This window comes from Heterocephalus glaber, unplaced genomic scaffold, assembly GCF_053883595.1.
Source record: "Heterocephalus glaber isolate CG9 unplaced genomic scaffold, H.glaber_assembly_v1.0 deba00001550, whole genome shotgun sequence".
Taxonomy (NCBI): Eukaryota; Metazoa; Chordata; class Mammalia; order Rodentia; family Bathyergidae; genus Heterocephalus; species Heterocephalus glaber.
Genome location: NW_028258343.1, coordinates 25,164,823 through 25,187,954, shown reverse-complemented (window position 1 = coordinate 25,187,954; position 23,132 = coordinate 25,164,823). Strand labels below are relative to the sequence as shown.

Genomic DNA, 23,132 nt, shown 5'->3' with positions numbered 1-23,132 from the left:
GAGTGGAGGTCGTGCAAAGGCATCTTAAAAACATTTCATTTTTCCTGCATCCATTTATCACCTCCAAGACTTTGGAGAAAGGAATATTAAGGGAGAATGTGGCATGGCAGTGACAGTGACAAGCACCACACAGAGCCCCAGCCCTGCCTAAGTGTCTGCTTGCCTCACGGAAGCACTGGGCAAGCCAGTCCCAGGAGCAGCCCGGTGAGTGAGCACCTTGGAGTGGTGCCAGCTGCCTGCTGGTAAAAAAAAAAAAAAAAAAAAGTGATTTGGTCACATAGGGAAAAGCAGTGATAAAGGTAACTGAAATAGTTTGTTACTACTAGGCCTTACATCCTGTTCTAATTGCCCATGCTTTGGAGTACTATAAAAAGTATTTCATGTAAGTACAGAGCAAAAGATAGTAGTATGCATCATAAAATAAAACACAGATGAAGGGAGAATATGTGGTATGAGGAGAAAGGAGCATGTCCTGCAGGAAGGAGACTCCTGAGGACATCATTCCTCAGCTCGTCTGACCTTGGGAGATGCATGAAGTCTGACACTCAAAGCCCTGACCTCACCTGGAGAGTCTGGGGCAGAAAGCCTTCCCAGTACCAACCCACCAGTGTGAATTTCTGATGGACGGCAGCTCCAAGGAGCCCTCAACACAGCTGGCCACAGCCAAGGCCAAGGGGAGGAGGAGGCTTCCCTCCTCCCCTGACTCAGCACTTGGTCAGGGCCCAGCAGCAGCAGGGCAAGTAAGGTGATCACCAACAACAGCCACTAGGAGCCTATTCTTCACAAATCACCTCCATACTCACTGTTATCAAAACCAGTGGACAGGCAAGGAAACTGAGGCTGGAACCTTTACGTGATGCAGCCAGGAATCAAATCTGGATTCAGCTGGCACTAAATCTTCACTCTCTACCCAAGCAAAGGTTGCACATGAAATTGATGCTCCCTTAGGCTCTTAAATCATTTCTTAGTTAATGGATTCTACAGTTTGTAGATCTGAAAGGAGTTAATCGTGGAAGGTATGACAATAAACCAGTTTTTCCTGTCGCCTTCCTTGTCACCAGCCTTTGTGTGGACCATCTCTCTGACAGCATGACACCAAGGGCCTGTTGATTCCTAAACAGCTTTATTGAGCATCAGTTGATTCACCTATTTAGAGTGTGCTACCCAGTAGCTCTTAGAATATTTTACACGGTTGCACAACCAGAATATTTCTATCACGCAGATAAGAAACTCTTGCTACTCCCAGGCCTCCTCAGCCCCTGCCCCCAGCATCACTGATCTACTATCTGTCTCTGGATTTGCCTGTTCTAGACATTTCATGTAAACAATCAAACAATATGTGACCTTCCTGCCTCGCTCTTTTTACTTAGCAAAATGTCTTTAGTTTACCCATGTGGTAGCTCATGTCTGTATTTCATTCTGTTTTATTGCTGAATAATATTTTACTGTAAGAATATACTACATTTCATTTATCTGCTCAATAGCTGAAAAATATTTAAATTGGTTTCACATTCTAATGATAATAAATAGTATTGCTAATAACATTAGATCTATTTACTTTTTTCTTTGTGTTTTTTTTTCTTTTGGTACTGGGGATCGAGCAGGCAGTGAAACCACTGAGCTAAATCCCCGGTCCTGATCTATTTACTTTTAATTCATCAGACTCTCTTTTTGCCTGAAAGAGGTTACTGTGGGCTTCCCAAGTCTGTAACAAATTAGTAGAAATAAATAGACTAAAATCTCTATCCAGGACAGCAATACCTGTGACATAATTATAGTGACTGACTCTGCCCAGTCTGCCTTAAACTTTCCCAGTTCTAGCACTAAATGTCCTGAGTCCTGAGAAAACATTTAGTACCAGGAAAAATGGGACAATTAGTCCCACTAGACTAGTATCTCACTCAGAAGACAGTTACAGCAAATTCACATCTTGGGTGAATTTTGTTATATGATGAAGTTATATTTATATTTAAGGAAACATAAACATACAGTTTCATTTAACAGGAAACAATTATGCTTTTAATCCTTACATAATGACCAATATCCAAAACTTTTATATGTGCCCATTTTCGATTGTAATGGATAAGGCCATTTGCCTGGTATATTCTTTTTTTTTTTTTGTATATCCTTTTATTGGTACATTTTAGGTATACAATATAATGACATTCATCATTGGAAATTTGCACCTTTACATAATCTCTCTTGGTTCTTATTTTTTCCCCCTTCCCCTGCCCTCCCTTCAACCCCTCCATCCCTCCCTATTTACGAAGACTTTGTTTCCATCTTTTCATTTTCTCATATTAATTCCATTCCCCTCTTTCCTTTCCCCTACCCTTCCTCCTTCCCCTTCCCCTTTGTCCCTTTTCTTCCTATTTCACAAACAATCAACAAGTGGGATCTCTTTTTACTAAAAAGCTTCTGCACAGCAAGAGAAACCACCAACAGTGTGAAGAGACAACCCACAATGTGGGAAAAAATTTTCACCAGCAGTCCCTCAGACAAAGGTCTACTATCTCGAATCTATAAAGAACTTTAAAAAATCAGACTTCCCAAATTTAAAGACCCAATCCAAAAATGGGCATCTGAAATGAACAGATATTTCTCACACAAAGAAGTAGAAATGGCAAATAAACATATGAAAAAATGTTCAACATCACTGGTCATTCGAGAGATGCAGATGAAAACAATGCTGAGATTCCACTTCATTCCAGAAAGAATGGCTGCTATCATGAAATCAACCAATAACAAATGTTGGCGGGGCTGTGGGGAAAGAGGAACCCTGCTCCACTGCTGGTGGGAGTGTAGACTGGTGCAACCACTGTGGAAATCAGTATGGAGATATCTCAAAGAACTAGGACTGGAAGTGCCATTTGACCCAGCTATTCCCCTGCTGGGGATCTTCCCCAAAGAATTAAAAGAATCCTACCACAGTGATATATGTGCACCCATGTTCATAGCAGCACAGTTTGTAATAGCTAAAACTTGGAAACAGACCAAATGCTCATCAACTGGAGACTGGATAAAGAAAATGTGGTTTTTTTTATAAAATGGAGTACTACTCAGCCATAAAAAACAAGAAATTAGAGACATTTATTGCTAAATGGATGCACATTGAGGCAATACTCTTAAATGAAATAAATAGGACACACATGGGTAAATACCGAATAGTTTCTCCAGTGTGAGAAACTGAAAGTGTAAATAAGGACTAAAAGGTATAATAGATAATGCCTGGTATATTCTTAGGGGGAGAACTAGTTACACATTAAAAGATCTTGCTAAAAGCTGGAAACTCATGCCCACAGGGTGGCAGTGTAACATCCCACAAGTTCAAAACTAATTGAAGACTACATTAGTAAAAACCCATCTGTTGTCTGAACTCTGATTTTATGGGAAAATGGAGAAAGCCAATCAACTATTTGTTTCATACTGGTCAACAGCTAAATGGGGCTATTTATGCCTCCAAACCACGTGTTCAAGATAAGAAATATAAATTTGGCACCAAACAGTCCAATGGCTATTTATTCATACCATTCATAAGATTTTTTAATTTTATCTGACAGAATTGTAAAATCTTAAGAGCCTTAAAGATCAAAAATTTTCAGCCTCTTTGCTGTCACAAGATCACAGGTCGCACTTCCTAGTGCTGTGTGTGGCCACGCTATTTCTTACAATGTGACTCCACCTTGTTCACTCCACATAGGGAAGGTGCTAAAATTCAAATGAGTAGAGGTCACATCATAAGGTTAACCTGGAACCTTTGGTTTTTAGTTAATTATTCACTGACTTCAATACTTGATTTCTAGAAATAAATTACTTCTGCAGGCTTTACACACAATCTTAACATATGCCTGAGAAAATGTAATCCTAGTATAGGCTTTCATTGAGTACGGACCCCTTCCTCAACATTCCCAACAGATATCTATCCTTACAGTAATGGGTGTAAGAGTAAAAAACATATTTTTTTTGGTACCGGAGATTGAACTCGGGACTTTGAGCTTGTGAGGCAGGCGACGGAACCATTGAGCTAAATCCCCAGCCCAACAACATTTATTTTGCATCGGCTCCATTAGTGTTTGCAAGACTGATATTATACATACATATGTGTATTTATGTATATTCGTGTGCATGTACAGTATGTATATATGTATGCATATGGATGTATAAATAAATATATCCTACTCCCAGAAAAATATAGTCTAGGAAAAAATGTACATTTTGTTTCCTGCAAATAGAAACAGATTTGGAATTTAGAAGGTATTTTGGTTCATCCACATTATTAAAGGTAAGAGAAAAGGAAGTACCAGCTACTTTATTTTCATCATTAAAAAGATGACTGAAACTTCTGAGAAAACAGTTTTCCTATTATGGTTTCTGAGCAAACAGCAGGGCAGCTTTTGCCTTGTTGTTGACTCAACAGCTGATAAAAACATATTAGCTGAGGAAAAATACATACAAATCAGATATGAACCAAATAGCCATGGCTACATATATTTTCTTCCTTTTTTATGTCAGATCACAGTGTCCAGGAATAAAAAGCAGTCTGATCTCCAGGGACTCTTCATGCTGGTTTTGTTCCCTTCCAGGAGGCTTCAGATTTAGTTGTTTGTTTCATTTGCCCCTGTTAACTTAGGTATCTATCATAGTATTACTGAAATTCAAATGTGCAGACAGAGGAAAGAATCTAGGAGACAATAAGATAGCACATGTTCAAATTCTTTACCTTGTTCTATGAGCGCCTACAAATTCTCTCAGCGAAACCCCTGCATAGTCACAATTAGATTGAATTAAGTCACTTTCGTGTTTAATATTAACAATTCCCCTTGGGTCTGCAGGGATCTCTGGAGCATAAGGTAGGGATCTCGGAGTGTGAACACTGTTACATTGATCTGAATTAAATGCTCCACTCTCTGAACGGTATTGCCTGGCTTGTGTAGATGGCTCTGCTGATAATTCATTCAAACACTTACATTCTCTTCCCCAATAGGCCAGGTACTTCCCACTGGGGTTTTCCGTGGATCCTGAAGTTTATACAATAACTTCCTGTTTGATAGGATAAGTTTCTTCTGCTGTGAAGTGCTTTATAGAACTGTCTTTGATATTTCTTTTGGAGATGGCTGCTCAGCTTTATACCAGATTTAAAAGGCCTGCTCTGCTCACTTGCCTGCCCTGGCTGCTCAGGAAGGCAATACCAGCTCTCTGGGATCTTGAGGGTTTGTCCTCAGGAACTTCTGCTGGAGTGGCCGGTTTTGACCTCTGAGAAGCTGTGTTGTTACCAGCGGCCTGCTCCCAAGGCTAGGCTTGAGATCTCTGCAGCACAGCCCAGGAAGCTTGGTGACCTGATTCTGACATTGACCTCTTTTTCTCTACAGCATCCTGCAGAGAGGAAAAGTGGCTGTGTGGGAGGTGCTGCGTGGCCCCCCAAGATGTGGCCTGGCAGTGATACAGGTCCTCCTTAGTTCTCTAGAATACCACAGAGCTGTGTCCCTGCTCACAATGGCCAAGGCAAAACACTTGGTCTCCATCAAAACCTCACCGCCCTTTTTATCGTAGGTGTCCTGACTCTTATCCCTCCCCAACCTAGCCCTATTCGAAGGCTCTTTCTGCCTTATTCATTTCCATGTTTTTTGAAGTTCCTGTAAATCTATTACTCTTATAATTTTTAGTGTAATGAAGATTCATTTTTAGTGTTCCCACAAGATGTTCTGAAACCTCCATCATAGAGGTATTAGATAGCTTTAAGCAGAAATTATGGAACTGAATCCTTTACTTCTGAGCAGCCTGAGGCCAAGCCTAGGAAGGGTCACACTGTGGTCAAAATGTGCCTCCCACTGTCACTTGTCTCACCTGTGATGCTCAGTCTAAACAACTGGCATTGTTAGGCAGCCTGCAGTCAAGAGAGGCAGGCATTAGACTGAATTTCAAGTGAAATTTACTTTCCTTTCTTTAAGCAAATACATTTATTAGTTGTTAGATAAAAAAATAAACATTTTAACAAATCACATGTAACTGTAACCCAGTGGAAAGCTGTAACCCAAGGAAGAGATAAGGAAGCTCTTATGGAACGAGGGCCATTCTGGGAGGCACACGTGTGGCCAAAACCCCACTGCTGACCACATGTGCCCTGCAGTGTGGCCCTGAGGCCTTCACCCAGGCTGCTTTGCTCTGGACCCTAAGGTGACCCAGGAACAAGATAACACCCAAGTCTGTTGCAAACATCACTATAAAATACAGATGAACAGATGAAAGCTAAATAACTATTTTTTATGGTTCTAAAATAGCCCCATGTTACATCAACTTATCAAGTGACCATATGACCTTGCCACTAACTGCGTGACACTGGGCAAGTCACATAACCTCTCTGATACCATTTTCTCCTCTAAAGGCAGAAGGATTGCAATGGATCACTGAGCATTCTCCTCTGGCACTTGCATTCTAGGATTTTAGGGTGTACTTATGAAATTTCCATGGCCTTCTGGTTGGCCGGTACAGTCAGTCCCCGGTGATCACTCCCACAGAACGAGCTTCCAACAGTCAGCTCCGCACAGCTCCCACTCTACGCCCCCTCTCACCACCCATCCTGCTTTCTCGCTCCACAGCCCAGTATCTTTCTTCTTTGTCCTCCCTTCCCTACTCCCAGCTTTCCTCCATATATGTGAAGCAGAATATGTAGGTATGGATTTGTGTTGGCTCGCCAAAATCAACCAATTACAGGGTCATACAATGCCATTAACTATTGTGCAAATCACTGTATTTACACAAAACAAGAAAACACCTTCTATACTTTTTTTTTTTGGTACTGGAGATCTAATTCAGGTCCTTGCGCTTGCGCAGCAGGCAGCGAAACCACTGAGCTAAATCCCTGGCCCTGTACTTCTTAAAATGTGTCATTATCTCATTGAAATGACTTAAAAATTATTTAAACCTTAGAGCTGTATAATATTTTGAAATTGCAAATATTCATATGTGTTGTATCTCATATAATAAGAAATGATGGGCACCTGTAGTCCCAGGTCCTCAGGAGGCAAAGGCAGGAGAAATGCTTGAATCCAGGAGTTCAAGGTCAGCCAGGGCAACATAGCAAACTCCATCTTAAAAACCAAGAAACAAACAAACATTTTAAGTTTAAAGACATAGTTTTCATCACAAAAACTAAACAATTTGATCAAGAATTTAGTTAATAACAATGTAAGATCTCGATCAAGTAAATCTATTAAATCTCCCAGAATGAGGTTTTGAAACAAATTTCTACTTCTAGTTTTAATTTCCAAGGCAATTCTCTTCATCCACATATAAATCAACTTTGCAGCTTTTTTTTTTTTTCAGAAGAAACATTACTCAAAAGACTCATTCTGAGAAACACAGCTAGGCTGTCGAGGTGTAGATTCTTGGGCACCATAGTGTTTTATGTCTGTTGGTTCCACGAAATAGAAGGGTGCTCAACTTTCTGTACTTCCTGAAAGTATAAGTGGGCAGAATGATGAATGGGCACGAGTGAGTGCCTGAATGACTGATACCCTAATCAAACAACAAATGAGAAGATGAATTAGTGAATGGTCTCAGAATTATTTGTATTTTCAGTTATTGATGAGGAAATATTACAACATTTTTATTAGGGCCATCTATGTATCCATTTAGTAAGTACTTTTACTTATTTAATGTTTTATTACTTTTCAACAGAAATTGATAATCCATTAATAATTTGAAATATAAAATTGAAAAAGTCTCATCTATTTACTCTCACCCAACCTCACTTGATATGCTGAGAACTTTGGTGATAACTCAACAGAGACCAATCATCTACTTCTTCAATGTACTTAAAAGTATGAAGTGACAAATTGCTAAACTGTTATATCTACTGAAGTTCTAAATAACTTAGTTATCAACATCCCCAAAGTGTTTATTGATTTTTTAGAAGCAGCTATTGATTTGATCAAAGTTTGAACTACTAATGCCAATATAAGTTGTCTTTTTCTACAAAAAAAGTAGAAAAGTAGTTTGTCCTAGTATTATTAAAGTAAAAATACAGGCCAGGGATGTAGCTCAGTGGCACCGCATCTGCCTGAGTCCGATCCCTGTCACTGCAAAAAAAAAAAAAAAAAAGTAAAAATGTATAGTTATTACAAAAGCAAGCTTTTACTAGGTGTATCACAATTACAGTAAAACTAGACTGAGCCAGTAAGACCAGGGAAACCAAGAAAAACAGGCCTAACCAGCTTTTCTTGTGCAAAAGAATGGAACTACAATGAGTCTCATCTAGCAAAATGATTCTTCAAGGGCCAGGGATTTAGCTCAGTGGCTTTGCCACCTGCTGCTCAAGTTCAAGGTCTTGAGTTCAATCCCCTGTACCAAAAAAAAAAAAGATTCTTCAAAGTCCCTCTGTTAACTTTGCATATACAGAACCAAATTTTTCTGGATTTAGAAATTGTATCTATATGATCAGCAATATGGTCATGATGTAACAATTACATATAATTAACCTTTCTGTAGCAAAAATCAAAGCTCAGTTTTAGAAGAACTCCAAAAATTCACACAAAATGTAACTATGGTTATTTAGGGAAGGCAAGAAGGTAGAATTAAGAAGACATAAGACTAACTGTTTTGAGGGCCAGGGATTTAGCTCAGTGGTTCTGCTGCCTGCCTTACAAGTGCAAGGACCCGAGTTTGATCCCTGGTACCAAAAAAAAAAAAAAAAAAAGACTAACTGTTTTGAAATGTCTCACTGTTTTTACAATAGTTATATACTGCATTATAAGTAAAAAAGTTTTAAATGTTATGGTCAGCTTCTGAAGTGTACATACTAGATAAGCAATTTTCAGCCGATTTCTAGTCTGTATTAGAAAGGTACACACTCAAGGTCATATGGATTCCTTTTAAGTTGGTGTGCATGGAAAGCCATGCATTAGAGTGAACTGACAATGGCAGAGATCTGATCTGTTTTCCTAAAACACAGGAAGATGTTTCTAATGATATCAGAAACAAATGCCCGCCAAGATTTTCCTCAAACTGGAACTGAAGAAATCAAAAGTTAAAAGACATTATTATCATTCTAAGCTGGAAAGAAATTTTGCAAATCCAGCTATATATGTAATATAAATCTATTACAGATTACTATTTAACTATGTTTCTCCTGATCAAAGTCTACAAGTTGCATTAAATAAAATACACATATGGCAAATTCACAGCATTCTGTAAGACATAGCGCATTCTATATAATGGTTAAATTGAAGGCTTATTATAGTTAAAACACTTAACATGTTTTACTGGTTTTAGACAAGACCTTGGAAATGTAAAGAATCCATAACAAACTTGGCTTTATTACTTAGACTTCTACAGAAAGGAATAAGGTATGTTTTTAGAAGAGTATAAAAATCAGACTTTAGAAATGGATAATAATTTTAAAATAGTAATTTCAAATCATATCTCTTTTATCAAGCAAAAGTGGGCAATTAGATTTTTTACCTCAGTGATTTCTCAAATAGATGGTTAACCATTTCAATGTCTTTAAAATGGCAATTTATTGAAAACATATTTGATGTTTTCTCACTTAATGAGCAGAATATATGGAGTGAAAGCTAACTTTGTCCTGAGGTTAAGGACACCAGGTGGCCCTCCATGATTACTAAGGGTTTTGTTTGTTTGCCTTTTTTGAGGTGCTTGGGATCAAACCCAGGGCCTCACACAGGCCAGGCAGGTGCTTACCACTGAACTGCATCCCAGCCCTTACCTGGCAGGCTTGCCACCTCCTCTGTGGCCCTTGTTCCCGGCAAACCCACAACCCCTTCTCATTTTTCTGATGGGCCACACCTTAGTTGCACAGTAGTGACTGAAAGCATCCAGGAAAAGCCTGATAAGCAAGCCTGTTTGACCTGGAAGCTTGATTTTACTGGTTAACCTGAGTCAACAGACTCTGATAAGAAACCAAGTACAGTACCTGCCTTACTCTTCTTTGGTGGTGAGAACATGACCTTCACTCCCCGGCTCAGTAACTCAGGAAGACTGTAATCCAGGTATTGTCAAATAATAACACAGTTTAAATTCCTTCAAGCTTATGCAAGTGCACTCCAAGAGCTACTCCCAATAAATAACACCACTCTTTTCCAGCCAGTGATAAGCCTTTCCCCCACCTGTCAGTACTGGGGATTAAACCCAAGGCCTGCCTACCCACTGAGCTACATCCTCAGCCCTGTTTTATTTTTATTTTTTAATTTTGAGATAGGATTTCACTAAGCGGCTAGATTGCCTGGGGTGGGATCTAACTTGTGATCATCCTGCCTTAGCCTCCTGGAGTTCTGGGATTATAGGGATGCACTACCAGGCCTGACTTGTAATCAGCCATTTGAGTAATACAGAATGGAAGCCATTACTAGTTACGCTCCTTTGGCAGGACCCAATTTGGCTCCAGAGGAGAAGATTTGCCCTTCTAATTCTAGACAGCCATGCACCTAAGCAGGTGCATGCACCTCTCACAGTAGAGCTCATTTCTCAAACAGGGGGTTCCAGTTACCCAAACAACGCACCATATTTTGTTTCCCCAAAGAAAGAAGAGTTGAGCTGCTCGTGCTTCACAAGTCTTTCGGAATTTACCAATCCCTCTCAGCTAATGTTACATGAAGTCCCTGGATTTCTATTCCAATTCCAGCTTCCCGTAATTTTTTCACCATTTCCTCCTTTAATTTCCTCTGGTGTTTGCATTGAGCTAATTGCATTTGTGCCAACACAGAGAAGTAAGTGCCCACAAAATGCCCCTTTTGTGTATTTATACACTATTCTCATACTATCCCTGCTCTCTTCTCACTGCAGAGAGTGGCTGCAATGTGCTTCATATGTCTTCTTGACTTTTTATGCAGCATGTAGCTTAAAATAATATAAATTTACATACACAGGGTCCATTCTGGATTTTGCTTTCCTTACTCCATATTAGGATTTTAAGGTCTTCTGGTGCTGTTAAATGTACATCAAGTTCGTTGCTTCTAAATGCCTTATAGTGTTCCAAAGTGTATGCTCACTACATTTCACTTACTCATTCCAAATGACTTTTAAAATGTTTAATTTCATTTGTTTGTTTGTTTAGTGGTGCTGGGGATTGAACCTAGGGACCAGTGGATATCTAATTTGTTAGAGGACGGCCAAATCATCATCCAGAATGGCTGTATTCCTACATTCCCTCCAGCAATGCAAGAGAGTTCCCATCACTCCAAAATCTCACCATATTTTATATTATCTTTCTGTTTTTGCTCTTCTCCTGGGTGTAAGGTATTGCCTCAATGTATTTAAAATCTACGTTTCTCTGGTTATTAATGTTTGTACATTTCTTTATATACTTCTTGGATGTAAATGCCATTTCCTATAATATATTCAGTGTTTTGGGGGGATTCGTAGATATGAACATATTCTAAATTTTGTTTTTATATATATATATAAATTATAAGTATCTCCTCCCAATCTTTCATCTATCTATAAATTTTGTTTATTGTGTCCTTTTTCAAAATACAAATCCTTAATACTTTTTGCAAAAAAAATTCCTAAATTAATTTGCCTTATGGCTGTACTTTTGTTCTCTCTGACACCTAAAAGAGTCTGTGTTTCTTCTGATGATCATTTAGGGTAGGTTACTCTGTTTTGTTTCTCCCCACATAGTCAAATTGCAACAATTTACCTACAAAGTATCAATAAAAGAGTCATATGACCTATTATCTATATATAAAAATAATACCTTTTTACCTTCAGTAGAAATGTGTGTTGTTTTTTAGTCCCAGGGCTGTGTGGGTAAACAGACTTCGTGACTACAGAATGAGAGATGAACAAAACCACAATCCTCTTACACCTTCAATCATTATGAACCAAATTTCTCTAGACTGAGTATTTAAAATGAGAAGATAGAAAGTGTGTATTCCAGTTGAGAAGGTTCTGTTCTACTTCTAGTCTCCTGATAGCTTTTACCATGAACAGCTGTGGAATTTAGTCCAATCCTTTTTCTCCAACTACTGACAGGATCATATGGCTTTTTCCTTTCCTCTGTTAAAATGATGACTTTTGGGGATGGATCTTCCAATGCTGAACCAACACTGCCATCCCTATAATAAAACCACTTTCTACAAACTGCCAGGTCTGACTTCTAATAGTTTGTTTTGTTAAACAAATTTCTATCTATGTTCATACTTTTTCTTCTATTATCTTTATCCAGTTTTAGTATTAGCACAATGTTGAGTTCCTAAAATGAGGGGAGAAGTGTTCCTCCTTTATTCTGCTTTAAATGTTTGAGATAATTCATCAGTTAAAATGTATATGAGCCTGTTGTTGTCATATGGGTAGGTTTTCAAGCTAGGAATATACTCTCTTTAATAGGTGCTATTCAAATTTTATATTTCTTCCAGAGTTAGTTTCATTAATTTGTCTTCCAAGGTACTTCTTAGAAGTTGTCAAATTTATTTCAAAACAGATTTTTGAAATATGCTTTCTATATCCTTTTAAATTCTGTAAAATCTGTGGTAATGTCTCCTAGATCTTGACATTGTAATTTTAAAATGTATAATTGATATTGTGTAATAGGATGTAAAGGTCTAAAAGAGCAGAGGAAGTGGGAGGGGTAGGGGAAAGGAAAGAAGGGAAAAGAAAAAATATGAGAAAAGGAAAAAAATGGAAACAAAGTCTTTGCAAATAGGGAAGGGTGGAGGGGGTGAAGGGAGGGCAGGGGAAGGGGAAAAAAATAAGAACCAAGATACTCATGTAAACGTACAAGATCCCAGGGCCAGAGATTTAGCTCAGTGGTTCCGCTGCCTGCCTCGTAAGTGCAAGGTCCCGAGTTTGATTCCTGGTACCAAAAAAAAAAAAAAAAAGGTACAAGATCCCAGTGATGTATGTAAATGTATTTTATACCTAAAATGTACCAATAAACTTAATGGAAGGGAAGAAAGTGTATTTTCCAGACTTGTCCAGAAACTCACAAATCAAGCCAACCTTAAATCAAGCCAAACAAATTTCAAAGGCAAAGACGAAAAGTAATTTAGCATCTGTCAGTTGCCATGGGAGTCACAAGGTCCTCCCCTGGAACCTGGCCTTGTTGTGACCTAAGTTTGTTGTTGTTGTTTTGTTTTGTTTTGTTAGGTACTGTTTTGTTATCGGGGTAAAAATAGCTTTATAAAATGAATGGGAAAATGCTCCCTCCTTTTCAATTTTCTTCAAAGGTTATAAACAAACAATAATTTTTTAATTCCTTAAATGTTTGATAGAATTCTCCAGTGGAACAACCTAGACTTGCAGACCTAGACCTTTCTTTTTGAAAGTTTTTGAATTATGAATTCAATTCCCTTAATAAAGAGATATTCAAATTTTCTGTTTCACATTGGATGAATTGTGGTAATTCTTATTTTTAAAAGAAGTGGTCCATTTCATTTAAGTTGTAAAATTTATGTGTGAACTTATGTGTATTATATATATTTCCTTTTATCCTTTGATATCTACAAAGTCTATAATGATATCCCCTGTTCTATTCTTAATTTTGGCAATTTATATCTTTTCCCTGTTTTCTTTGTCAGTCTTGCTAAAAGCTGGTCAATTTTTTTCATTTTTTCCAAGACTTAGCTCTTTGTGTCATTGATTTTCTCTACCATTTTTCTGTTTTTAATTTCAATTGTTTCTTCTCTTTTCCTTGTTATTGCCTTCTTTCCATTGGCTTTGGCTTTATTTTGCTCTTCTTTTGCTAAGTTCTTGAAGTGTTTCTGTTATGCATCTTTAGTTTGATTCTACTATGGTCAGAGAATACACTGGGTATGAATTCAATTATTTTAAATTAATTGAAGTTTTCAGATATTATTCTTCATGTGTTTTTCTGTCATGATCCATCTTCCTTCTTCTGCAACTCCAATGACACTATTCTTAGATCTTCTGTTATAGTGCTACCAGTCCCTAAAGGTGTGCTTACACTTTTTTTGCTCTGTTTTATTTTGTTTTGTTTCTTGGCTGATTGGTCTAATTTCTCTCTGTTGTTCAGATGAGACCATTTCGCTTGTTCTATTCCAATTCACAATTCTTTTCTCCTTCCCCTCCACTCTGCTATTCAGCCCATCAATTGAGCTTTTAATTTTTGTTACTGTACTTTTAGTCCCAAATTTCTATTTGATTCCTTTAAATCCTGTATTTTATCGCTGAAGCTCTCTACATTGTTGCTGTCATTATTTCAAATGTGTTTATATCTATCCCTTGAAGTATTTTTGCCATGGCTAATTTACAGTATTTGTCTGATAATTCTCACATTTCTACCATCAAGGTACTAGAATCTATTGGGTTTTTCTTTTTATTCAATTTGAGATCCTTGTAGTACTTGGTATGATTTTGATTGAAACCGGACATTTTTGTATCATGTTATGAGACTTTGGGTTTTATTTAACCCTTTTTCTTTTAGTTGGCTTTCTCTGACACAGGGAAAGAGAGTTATCCTGCCTCATCACTCTGGGGTAGAGGTAAAATCCAGGTTCCTCACTTGGCATTCATTGAATTCTAAGGTTGCGGCAGGAGAGCTCCTCAGTATTACTGAACAGGGATGGGAAGTTTGACTCCATGTGCTTTCCGTGGACTCTGCAGGGGACAAAGCTGGAAACCCATTATTGGCTAGTGGGGATGAAAGTTCCAGTTCCCCTGTTGGTCTCCTGACAGCATCCTGAAGGGAGTGTTGGGCTGCTTTTTCCGCCTCACAGAATGGAGGTCCAAGAGCCCCAGGCTTTGAAACTATAAGCAAGAGTAAAGCCAGAGCTCTGTCTGTGGAACTCTGGATTAGAGCAGTTCCTATTTAAAACTTTCTGCCCACTGTGCTGCCCTGTTCTGATCCTTTGACTAGAGAGAGTTGGCTTCGGTTCTTTTTGTCCTCTTTTATTTTGCCTGTTCCCATTGGTGTTTGCTGGTTACAGGCTTCTGCTTCAACTCTGTGATATGTAAAACAAAAAGAAAACCCAGGGAACCCATCATAGTACCGTGTTCAGGGCTCAGAGGCCATAGGAAGTCTGTCTTCTCTTGTCCTTCCAAAGTCTTCTTGCGGTTGTATTATACATAAGTTTCTCCATGTTTACTTATACTTAGTGGAAAGAATAAAAAGTATGTCCACTCCACCATCCACAGAATGCTTCGCAGAAGAATGCTTCCAGCCCAAGCCTAACTCACAGCCCCAGTGACCTCTGCAACATACAAATTCCAACACCTCCCAGCACAACTTTCTCCTCTTTGCCCAGACTTTTCCCTAATTTCTATTATTAGATCCATGAGGGAATGAATGTAGCTGCAATCATTTTCACTGTATCTCATCACATTGTTTTGCACACAGAAAATGCTTAAAACTCAAGTATTGGATTGAATGGAAAAGGGAGAAACCTTCAGGAAGTAGATGCCTCTAACCGTCTAAATTTTATACTTCAGATCTCAGTGTTAATGATGAAACTGATTAGGTCAACCAATTGAACCACCATCTATTTTGAAGCTGTCTAACTACTAAAGAATCATATTAGGCTTTCAGTTCTGTTTAAATTCCATCTAAGAACGAATGCATATTTTATGTATGAAATGACAGGCCCTGACCAGCTATTACCTATTTTTACAGAATAGACAGAAAATATAAACATAAATTACAGTAAAATGTGCAAAATAAGGAAAGAGTGGAAGGCGAATAAGAGGAGTTAAATGTGAAATAACCTTGTGACAGACTTCCCCTAGCGAGATTCTTAGCATGTGAGATGTTTGTGAACAGGTCCCAATAAGTTAATTTTTCTGAATGGAACTTGGTCTGAAGATTCCACAATGCATTATTTCTAAAAATAAAAATGAAATATTCTCAAGATTAAAATAGGTATACAAGCTTGACATAAAAATCTCTATGTGGTTGATGTATTTCATCATATAAGAACATAATCTTCTGTTGTATTCTCACATTTTTTCTTTGACTATGATTTTCCTAACTAGAGATTTTCTTGTGCATGCCAACAAAGGCAGGCATAAAGAGAGCAAGAGGAGTCAGATGCCTTTGTTTCCTCGTTCCTAACTCTCCCCTTATCTGGCCCAGGGCTCTGTGTAGGAAGATAAGGCCACTGCGATCAAGGAATCTGAAAGGTCACCGTTGGAAGCCCACCTGCTTCCCTCCTGAAAACAATGCTTACTTTGTCCTTGCTGCATTCACAGCTCACAGGGCCAAGCTGGTAAGGGCCTGCTGCTCAGACTTGCTTCCTTAGATGGAAGAAAGAGAAATAAGAAAAAGGGAAAGCTGGAGCTAGGAAGTGAGTCGGTGCAGCAAAACATAAAGTGTAGGGTGTGTATGTTCAAGAATATTCAGTGTTTTCATGGGTGTGAATTTATTTTCAACTTATACATGAGAAAGACCTACCATTTAAGGTTTCTCTTCACGCACAAGCACTCTGTGGCCGTGTTTGTTTCATTTCTGCTGCAGCCAGGAGACTTGAGTCAAGGACATTAAAGCCCAGCTGAGCCAAAAGGGCTCCAACGGGGGTAGGGGTGCCTCTCTCCTACAGGATCACAACCTCTGGGAAAGCAAAGTCTCAGGGAAGACCAGGACTCTCACTTTAAATCTCTGGAGTTACAAAACAACGAGGACAAGGGAAGAGGAGGGCCTATGTGACGAGGGCCTATGTGACGACGGTGCGGTGCATCTGTCTTGCTGGTCCCAGGGTCACGGACCACTGTGTGCAGCCTGGAGGGACACCATTGACCCAGGCTCGGCCCCTGACCTCAGAGGCGAGTGTGTCAGCTCAGGTGAGCGTGTCATCTTAGGAGAATGGTCATCTCACGGGAGACTGTGTCACCTCAGGGGAGTGCGCGAGGTACCTCGCTGGGGACTGTCACTCGCTGCGGGCTGCACAGGCTGCAGGGGCAGCCCCGGGGTCTGGGAGTCGTCCCCAGTCGGGACCCCTGGCCAAGGCCCGGTTCTTCCCCCAGCTGAGCCGCGAGGCCTGGGTGTCTGCGCTGGGCCGCTGGTCCTCGCCCTGCTCTCCAGGTCGCGCGCTCGTCTCCGCCCGCATGGACCGGGGCAGCTCCTGCTGCTTCCCGCAGGGTCACCTCGAGTCACCGTCACCGAATGCCCCCGCCGCCCGCGCCCCGAGCCGCAGGCCCCAGCCCCACCCCCACCGCCTGACTGCGGGCGGGCGACACGCGGCTTCGGCACCACCTGCGCGCAGAGGAGCCAGGAACTCTGAAAGAGCGGATGGCTGCAGGAGGAGGATGACTGAGTCGGGTGTCGCCTGTCCCCGTCAACAGCCGCCAGCACCCGTCCGGGCCGGGTGGCGCTCGCCGGTCCGCCTCGCGGGGTCGCACGGCTGGGACGACCTTCGCTCTGAGGGTCAGGAAAGACTCGGCCTGGAAGCGGACTCCAGGAAAAGGGCGCGGCCACGGGGGGCCACACCCACGAGGCGGGGCTGGGGGCGGGGCGGGGCTGGCGGGGCGGGGCGGGGCTGAGGGGAGCGGGGGGCGTCGGCCGCGGGCGGGGAGGTGGGCGGGGCCGCTGGTCTCGGGCCGCCGCGGTCAGGCCCGGGAGCGCGGAGTGGCCGCTGGGCCCGGCGGGGTCATGGTGGCCCGCGACGCCGGGCCGGGCGTCCTGGCGCTGCTGCTCGTCGTGTGCGCCCCGCTCGGGCGGCCGGCGGAGGAGCCCGGTGAGTCGCGCGTCAGGGTCGGACTGGGGCTGGCGGGGGCGGGTCGGCGCCGCGGTCTCGCCCACGGAGCTCCGCGCGGTCCCAGCAGCGCCCCGCCGCCCCGCGTCGCCGGGCACCGGCCTGCAGGCTTCGGTCCTCGCGCGCCCACGTGGGGTCGGGCTGGGGCCCCGGGTCGGGTCGAGTGGGGTCCGGTGGAGCGGGGCCGGGTCTCGTCCCGCGAGGGGCCTCGGCCGGCGCGCTCCTGCCGCGCTGACGGCGTGGGCGGCCGCGCGTGCCCCGGGGCGGCGCGCTGTGGGGAGACCGGAGTCGCCAGCCGCGAGGCCGCGTGGGCTGCGGTGCGGAGATCCCAGGCGTTGGCACCGGTTGCTGGTTCACCTCGGCGCCCCGTTTCTAAAGTAGCAAACCCTGGAGTCACTGCAGCGCAAGACTAGCGTGTGGCGCAATTGTAACACACGTGGGGTTCTGTTAAATGCAGGGGATGTTTACAGTGGGTGCTTAAACGTCCCGAGTCACTGTTTGAAAATGTGGCTCACTGCTGTGGATCTGTGAATCCACCCGACAGCAGCTGAGTCTCCGCGCTGGCCTGGACGGACCTGCCATGCCCTTCTCACGAGGCTGGAGGTTTTACGGCCATCAGGGCACTTGGTAGAGCAGTTCTCTGGGGAGAAGTGACGGTTTAGATTCTTACTGAGCTTCAAATTTGTGACTTCATTGTCATTTACTGACGGAAAAGATATTGGCATTTGAGTTTCTGTGAGACAGTCTGTATATGCAGGATGTAAAAACAAAAGAGCCAGTGAAGAAGTGGGTATTCAATCACACGCAAAAAGTAAACTTTAGATTCAGACATTTACTGGGGCGGGGCGGGGCGGGGGGGGGGTTGTCCCCTCCTAGGAACTCCGGTGCTGATCATTCTTAAGGGAAGAGACGTAATCACTGATCTTTGAATTTGTGAAATTTGTGATTTCCCAAAGTAGCACGTGGTCACACATTTCTCAAGCGTTCCTAAATTTAGGCATTTCAGGTCTCGAGATGCACTGCAGGCCTGGGGGCATTCGTGAGTGATGGTGCTGTTCTGAGCGCTCAGAGGAGGGTAGCCTTAGCTTTGCGGCCTGTGTCGGGTGAGAAGGAAATGGCTGTTTCTGTGTCTAACATTTGTTCTCCAAGTTGGCTTAGTCTGGGCCTGGTGGGGCTCCCCACCCCCAGCCTGTCCAGTCACCAGGATCTCCAGAAGCTCCAGTCCTCTTATGTGGAATCAGGTTTCCAGAAGGTGAGGCCTCGGAAGATGCAGGGCCTCCAAGTCCCCCAGGGAATTCTGACTAAGCAGCTCTTGGGTGGAAACCTTTCGTAGTGTCAAGGTGATGCTACGGGGCCACCATGTGTGTTCTAGGCAGAATTACACTTTCACTCACTGTTCTGTTTCAGGAAACAAATGTTATCACTTAACCTGGTAAGTATTTATAAGGCTAATAAATGAAATGATTTGAATTGCTTCTTAGGGCCTGGTGACGCCATGAAGCTAGACAAGTACCTTTGTATGCCTACTGCTTGTCTAGATTGTGGTTTTGTTTGGTTATTTAAAAACTGTTCTCAGTCTGCCAGGCCCCTGACACTTGGTGAACAATTTGGGCTGATTTCAGCTCCTTCCTTTGCCCTGTTGCTCTATACGCACTCACTTGAAGTCAGATATTTATATAGATTGTTATGTATGATTTTGACCTTCTCATTAGTTTGATTACATTTGTATAAATTCATGGTCTTGGATTTAGTCCAGGCTTAATACCTTGATAATAGGCATTGTAAAATAAAATACAGTACCCTTAATTCTTGTGATGAATTTTATTACACTAAAAATCTCTTTCTCTCTTGACCAGAATTTTTGCAAATTAAAGGAAATTAAGGATTTCCTCCTTTAACTATTAGGGAAAAAACGAAAATAATCAGTTGATATCTTAACATAATAATAATCAGTTAATAATAATAATCAGTTGATATCTCAAGAAATATCTAAGTATAGGTTCAAATTTTAGATAGTTACAAAATGCTTTTAAAACCCCTGCTCAACTTAATTTGTTACTATTAGAAAGTCTGCTCTTCAGTCATCTGTATTTGGTTAGATGTAGGATCTGCCGGTATCTTGGTGTTTTAGGTGAGTGACTTCTAAAAAGTAAGTACAAGCTTATTCCAGTGTCTTCTGCACCAGTATGTGCCCTCACCCCAGCCTGTCCTGACTTTATCTGTCCACACTGCTGAGACTCAGCCGGCCTTGTAGACGAAGCTCCTTAGGGCAGTGACCCGGACTGTCCTCTCTGTCCTCCTGTGACCTGACAAATGCTCTCAGTGAGTGTTTGAGTTGAACTGAACAATTACTTTGTGCTCAGGGGATATTTTGAAGGTACTTTCTAATTAGAGGAAGCTAAGTAATAGGGAGGTACTGAGGTTCCTTTTGAAGGTGCATCTGCTGCCTCTGCTAATGACTTGTGTTCATCAAGCCCAGCCCCCTAGGCATGGGTATTTCCACATGTAATGCAGCAGAAGGGAGGAGTGAGCCAGCAGGACAAGATGGACCGAATCTCCTGCCTGGAAAGATGTGCCGTGCAGCACCTGAAGCATTTGGTTCTACCATGTATAGAGAAAAGAAAGAAGTAACAAATCAAGAGGTGTTCCTAAAGCAGGATTTGAACCCTGGATAGTGTCCCACACTGTATTATGAACTTTTCATGTCATGATTTTTATACCTTGTGGTACTGAAACAGACTTGAAAGTGTTTTTAAAAAGCACTACTTAGAAATAACTCTGGCATCTGCCCTTTATGAGGATTTATGTTTGTATTTTGAAGATGCACAAGGGAGCTAATTGCAGGATCTAGCAAAGGTTTTAGTCATGTTAAGGTGGTTGGGAGGGAGAATGAAAAGCTGGTTCAGGGAAATACATGCTGGACAGTTTGGACACTCCCTGTGAGTGTCCTAAAGCTGAGAGTCAGCCCTACGCGTAACTGGAGTAATCGGTTGCCTCCTGCGTAAGGAGATAATGCACATAAACCTGTCTGCCACTGCATTTAACGCAGAGTAAGAACTCAGTAAATGTCAGTTGCTTTACTCTTCATTGTTATTATTTCTTACTAGGGGTTTGACAGGCGCTAGGGATGCTCTGCTCCACCTCCCCTCTGCCTCTGCTCTCTCATTCCTCATTCCCTGCCCCCTGTATTCCAGCCCTTCTGTCCACCCGGCTTTTCTTGCGCCTTCTCCCAGAGGAACCAGGCGTCCTTGCGCTGGAGTCTTTGCCGGCTCTGCTGCCTCTGCCGAAGCTTGTCCTTCCCTGCTTGTGCTCAGGCAGGGTGGTGGAGGGGTGGGAGATGACAGACACAGAGAGTACACAAGTGTGAGTGTGCGTGTGTCACCGGTGCCCAGATACTGCCCACATACCCTCAAGGCACAGTGGTCCCTACTGGCCCGAGGGAGCACTTTCCTGATGCCTGAAACCCTGGCACCCTGAACACCACGTTTCCCTTCCCTCCTTTCTCAGGCACCTGTGACCTCTTCAGTACCACATAGCATTTATTCCGTTCAGTTCGCCACCTCCTGTTCCTAGAACACAAGCTCCCTGAGGAGGTCTGTGTGGTGAATGGGTGCTCAGTGAGGTGTGCCCAGAAGACAGTGCAGACCCAGGCGCTGTCCTGCTGGTGCAGACCAGACTAGGAGTCCAACCCTGGGCCTGGGGAAGGAGGCAAAGCGTGTGCCTGACCCCGCCGCTGTTTGCTGTAGAGAGGCTGAGAGTATGGATTCAAAACAGAGGAACTCGTTCTGCTGTGTGAAAAGATTGGCATTCAGGACAAAAGGAAAAATATTCCAGAACTTTGGGTTTGTTCATTAGACTGTGAAGTAATTTTGCCCTTTTGCAACTGAAGGGTAATGTTGATGTCATCTTGCAGATATTCACATTCATAGATGTGCTGAAATTATAAACATGGGCCGCCACACCTGGCACCACGCGGTGGTTTCTAGCCCTGTGTAGAGATGAAGGTGTGATTGTGAGTCCTGAGGTGCTGAACAGAACCAGCTGCCAAATCCCCCTTTGCTTGGGAGTTGCAGAGAAAGAGTAAGTTGCCTGGAGGGTGGAGGAGAGGCTTGGGGCAGCTCCCCAGCCTCTGTTAGGGATTGTGCACTGGAGGAGGCTGGGCGTAGTGGAGAGAGGTCGGGGAGGGCATTGTCTTTTACCACCAGCACCTGGTACAGGGCCTCTGCAGGAGCAGGCTCCCAGTAGTGGGTTCCTGAGTCAGCCCAGGGAGGAGACTGGCATCCTGCGGCTGAGGGGTTTAAGAATGAGATGAAAGGTAGAATTCACTGAGTTGTTTCCAGAAGAAATCTAGGAAGCCCCAGAAAACACTGCATGTATGCAAGAAAGTAACCAAATCAACTGTGAAGATCGGAGAACCTGAGACTCCTTTCAGCCTAAAGCTGCAGGCACATGGGTCAGGCCCAGCATCTCAGGGCAGAGGGAAGGAGGCATGGACTTGAGCATTGGGTCGGTGCCCCTAAGACCTGCAGGTGTCTCCGCTGGCGCATCAGGGACCCACTGCGCCTTGAGGCCTGGAGACAGTATGGAGGCACTTTTGGCTTGGCTTGCGCTAGGCCTTGTTGTCAATTTTCATGCATACTCTTGTATACTGTCTGTGGTCTGTTACTTGTTTTTGTTAAATATTAGCTAGGTACAAAGTAACTTTTTAAACCCAGGTATGATATAAAAAGAACAATAGTAGAACTAATGCCTGGGTACCCAGTCTACTACATAGACTGTACATGCTTTTATACCCAGCATTTTTCAGCTTAATATTCTATTAGACTTTTTAATGATATTATTTAGAAAAAATTCACATTGCTATTTAATTTTTTAGAAATTTCCTTCAGCTAAACCAAAAACTTATCTCAAAGTCATTTACTGCTATTGAGCAGTACCCAGTGGGAAAGTGGGATGTTGGTCACATATTAGCCGTGAATCTTGTTAGCATTTATGCCTTTTGTATTATTTGCGTAACTCTTCCTTTCCTATGAAATGAAAGTAACTTGCTTGTCCATACTTGATTTGAGCAAAATATATAGCTATAACTTTAAATGTATTAGACATCAGAAAAGTAAGGTGTATTTCTTGATATCATCTAGGTGAGATTCTTAATTTACATTAACATATTAAACAGGTCAAATTTGTTAAATATTAGACTATTGGAAGTTTATGAGACTACATTTGTTTTGTTTGGTTTGGTACCGGGGATCGAACTCAGGACCTCACGCTTGCCAGGCAGGCGCTGTGCCACTGAGCTAATCCCCGGCCCTACATTTGTTTTTATATTCAGTGTTTTCTGACTCCAATTATAACCACTTTTACAGCCTTTTTATTCAATACCCACCATATTTACATCTTACTGCAAGGGAAAAGAACACTGTCTTTGTTTTCTTCCATCACAAGATGATAATCCTTGCAAATTATATGGCT

At 42.3% G+C, this 23,132-nt stretch overlaps 1 protein-coding gene and 1 long non-coding RNA gene across 6 annotated transcripts in view; one reads left to right on the top strand and one right to left on the bottom strand.

Moving 5' to 3' along the window:
* Window positions 1–2,352: 2,352 nt before the first annotated feature.
* On the bottom strand, window positions 2,353–17,370 carry LOC110344949 (uncharacterized). The gene is made up of 3 exons (XR_015442613.1): window positions 9,932–17,370; window positions 6,999–7,088; window positions 2,353–4,681 (listed from the first exon to the last, which is right to left on the bottom strand). It is a non-coding gene; the product is annotated as an uncharacterized LOC110344949 (long non-coding RNA).
* Window positions 17,371–17,487: 117 nt separating this feature from the next.
* LOC101715159 (discoidin, CUB and LCCL domain-containing protein 1) overlaps window positions 17,488–23,132 on the top strand; it is a 68,857-nt gene continuing 63,212 nt past the window's right edge. For 4 of the 5 annotated variants that reach the window (XR_015442610.1, XM_004860188.3, XM_087190202.1 and 1 more), the window contains exon 1: window positions 17,489–17,642. Coding sequence is in view for 4 of the 5 variants with exons in the window: in XM_004860188.3 (XP_004860245.2) it covers window positions 17,558–17,642 (85 nt within the window). In the remaining variant the exon portion in view is untranslated. Of the gene's footprint in view, window positions 17,643–23,132 lie in introns of all 5 variants that reach the window. The other variant, XM_087190201.1, reaches the window with a different exon arrangement.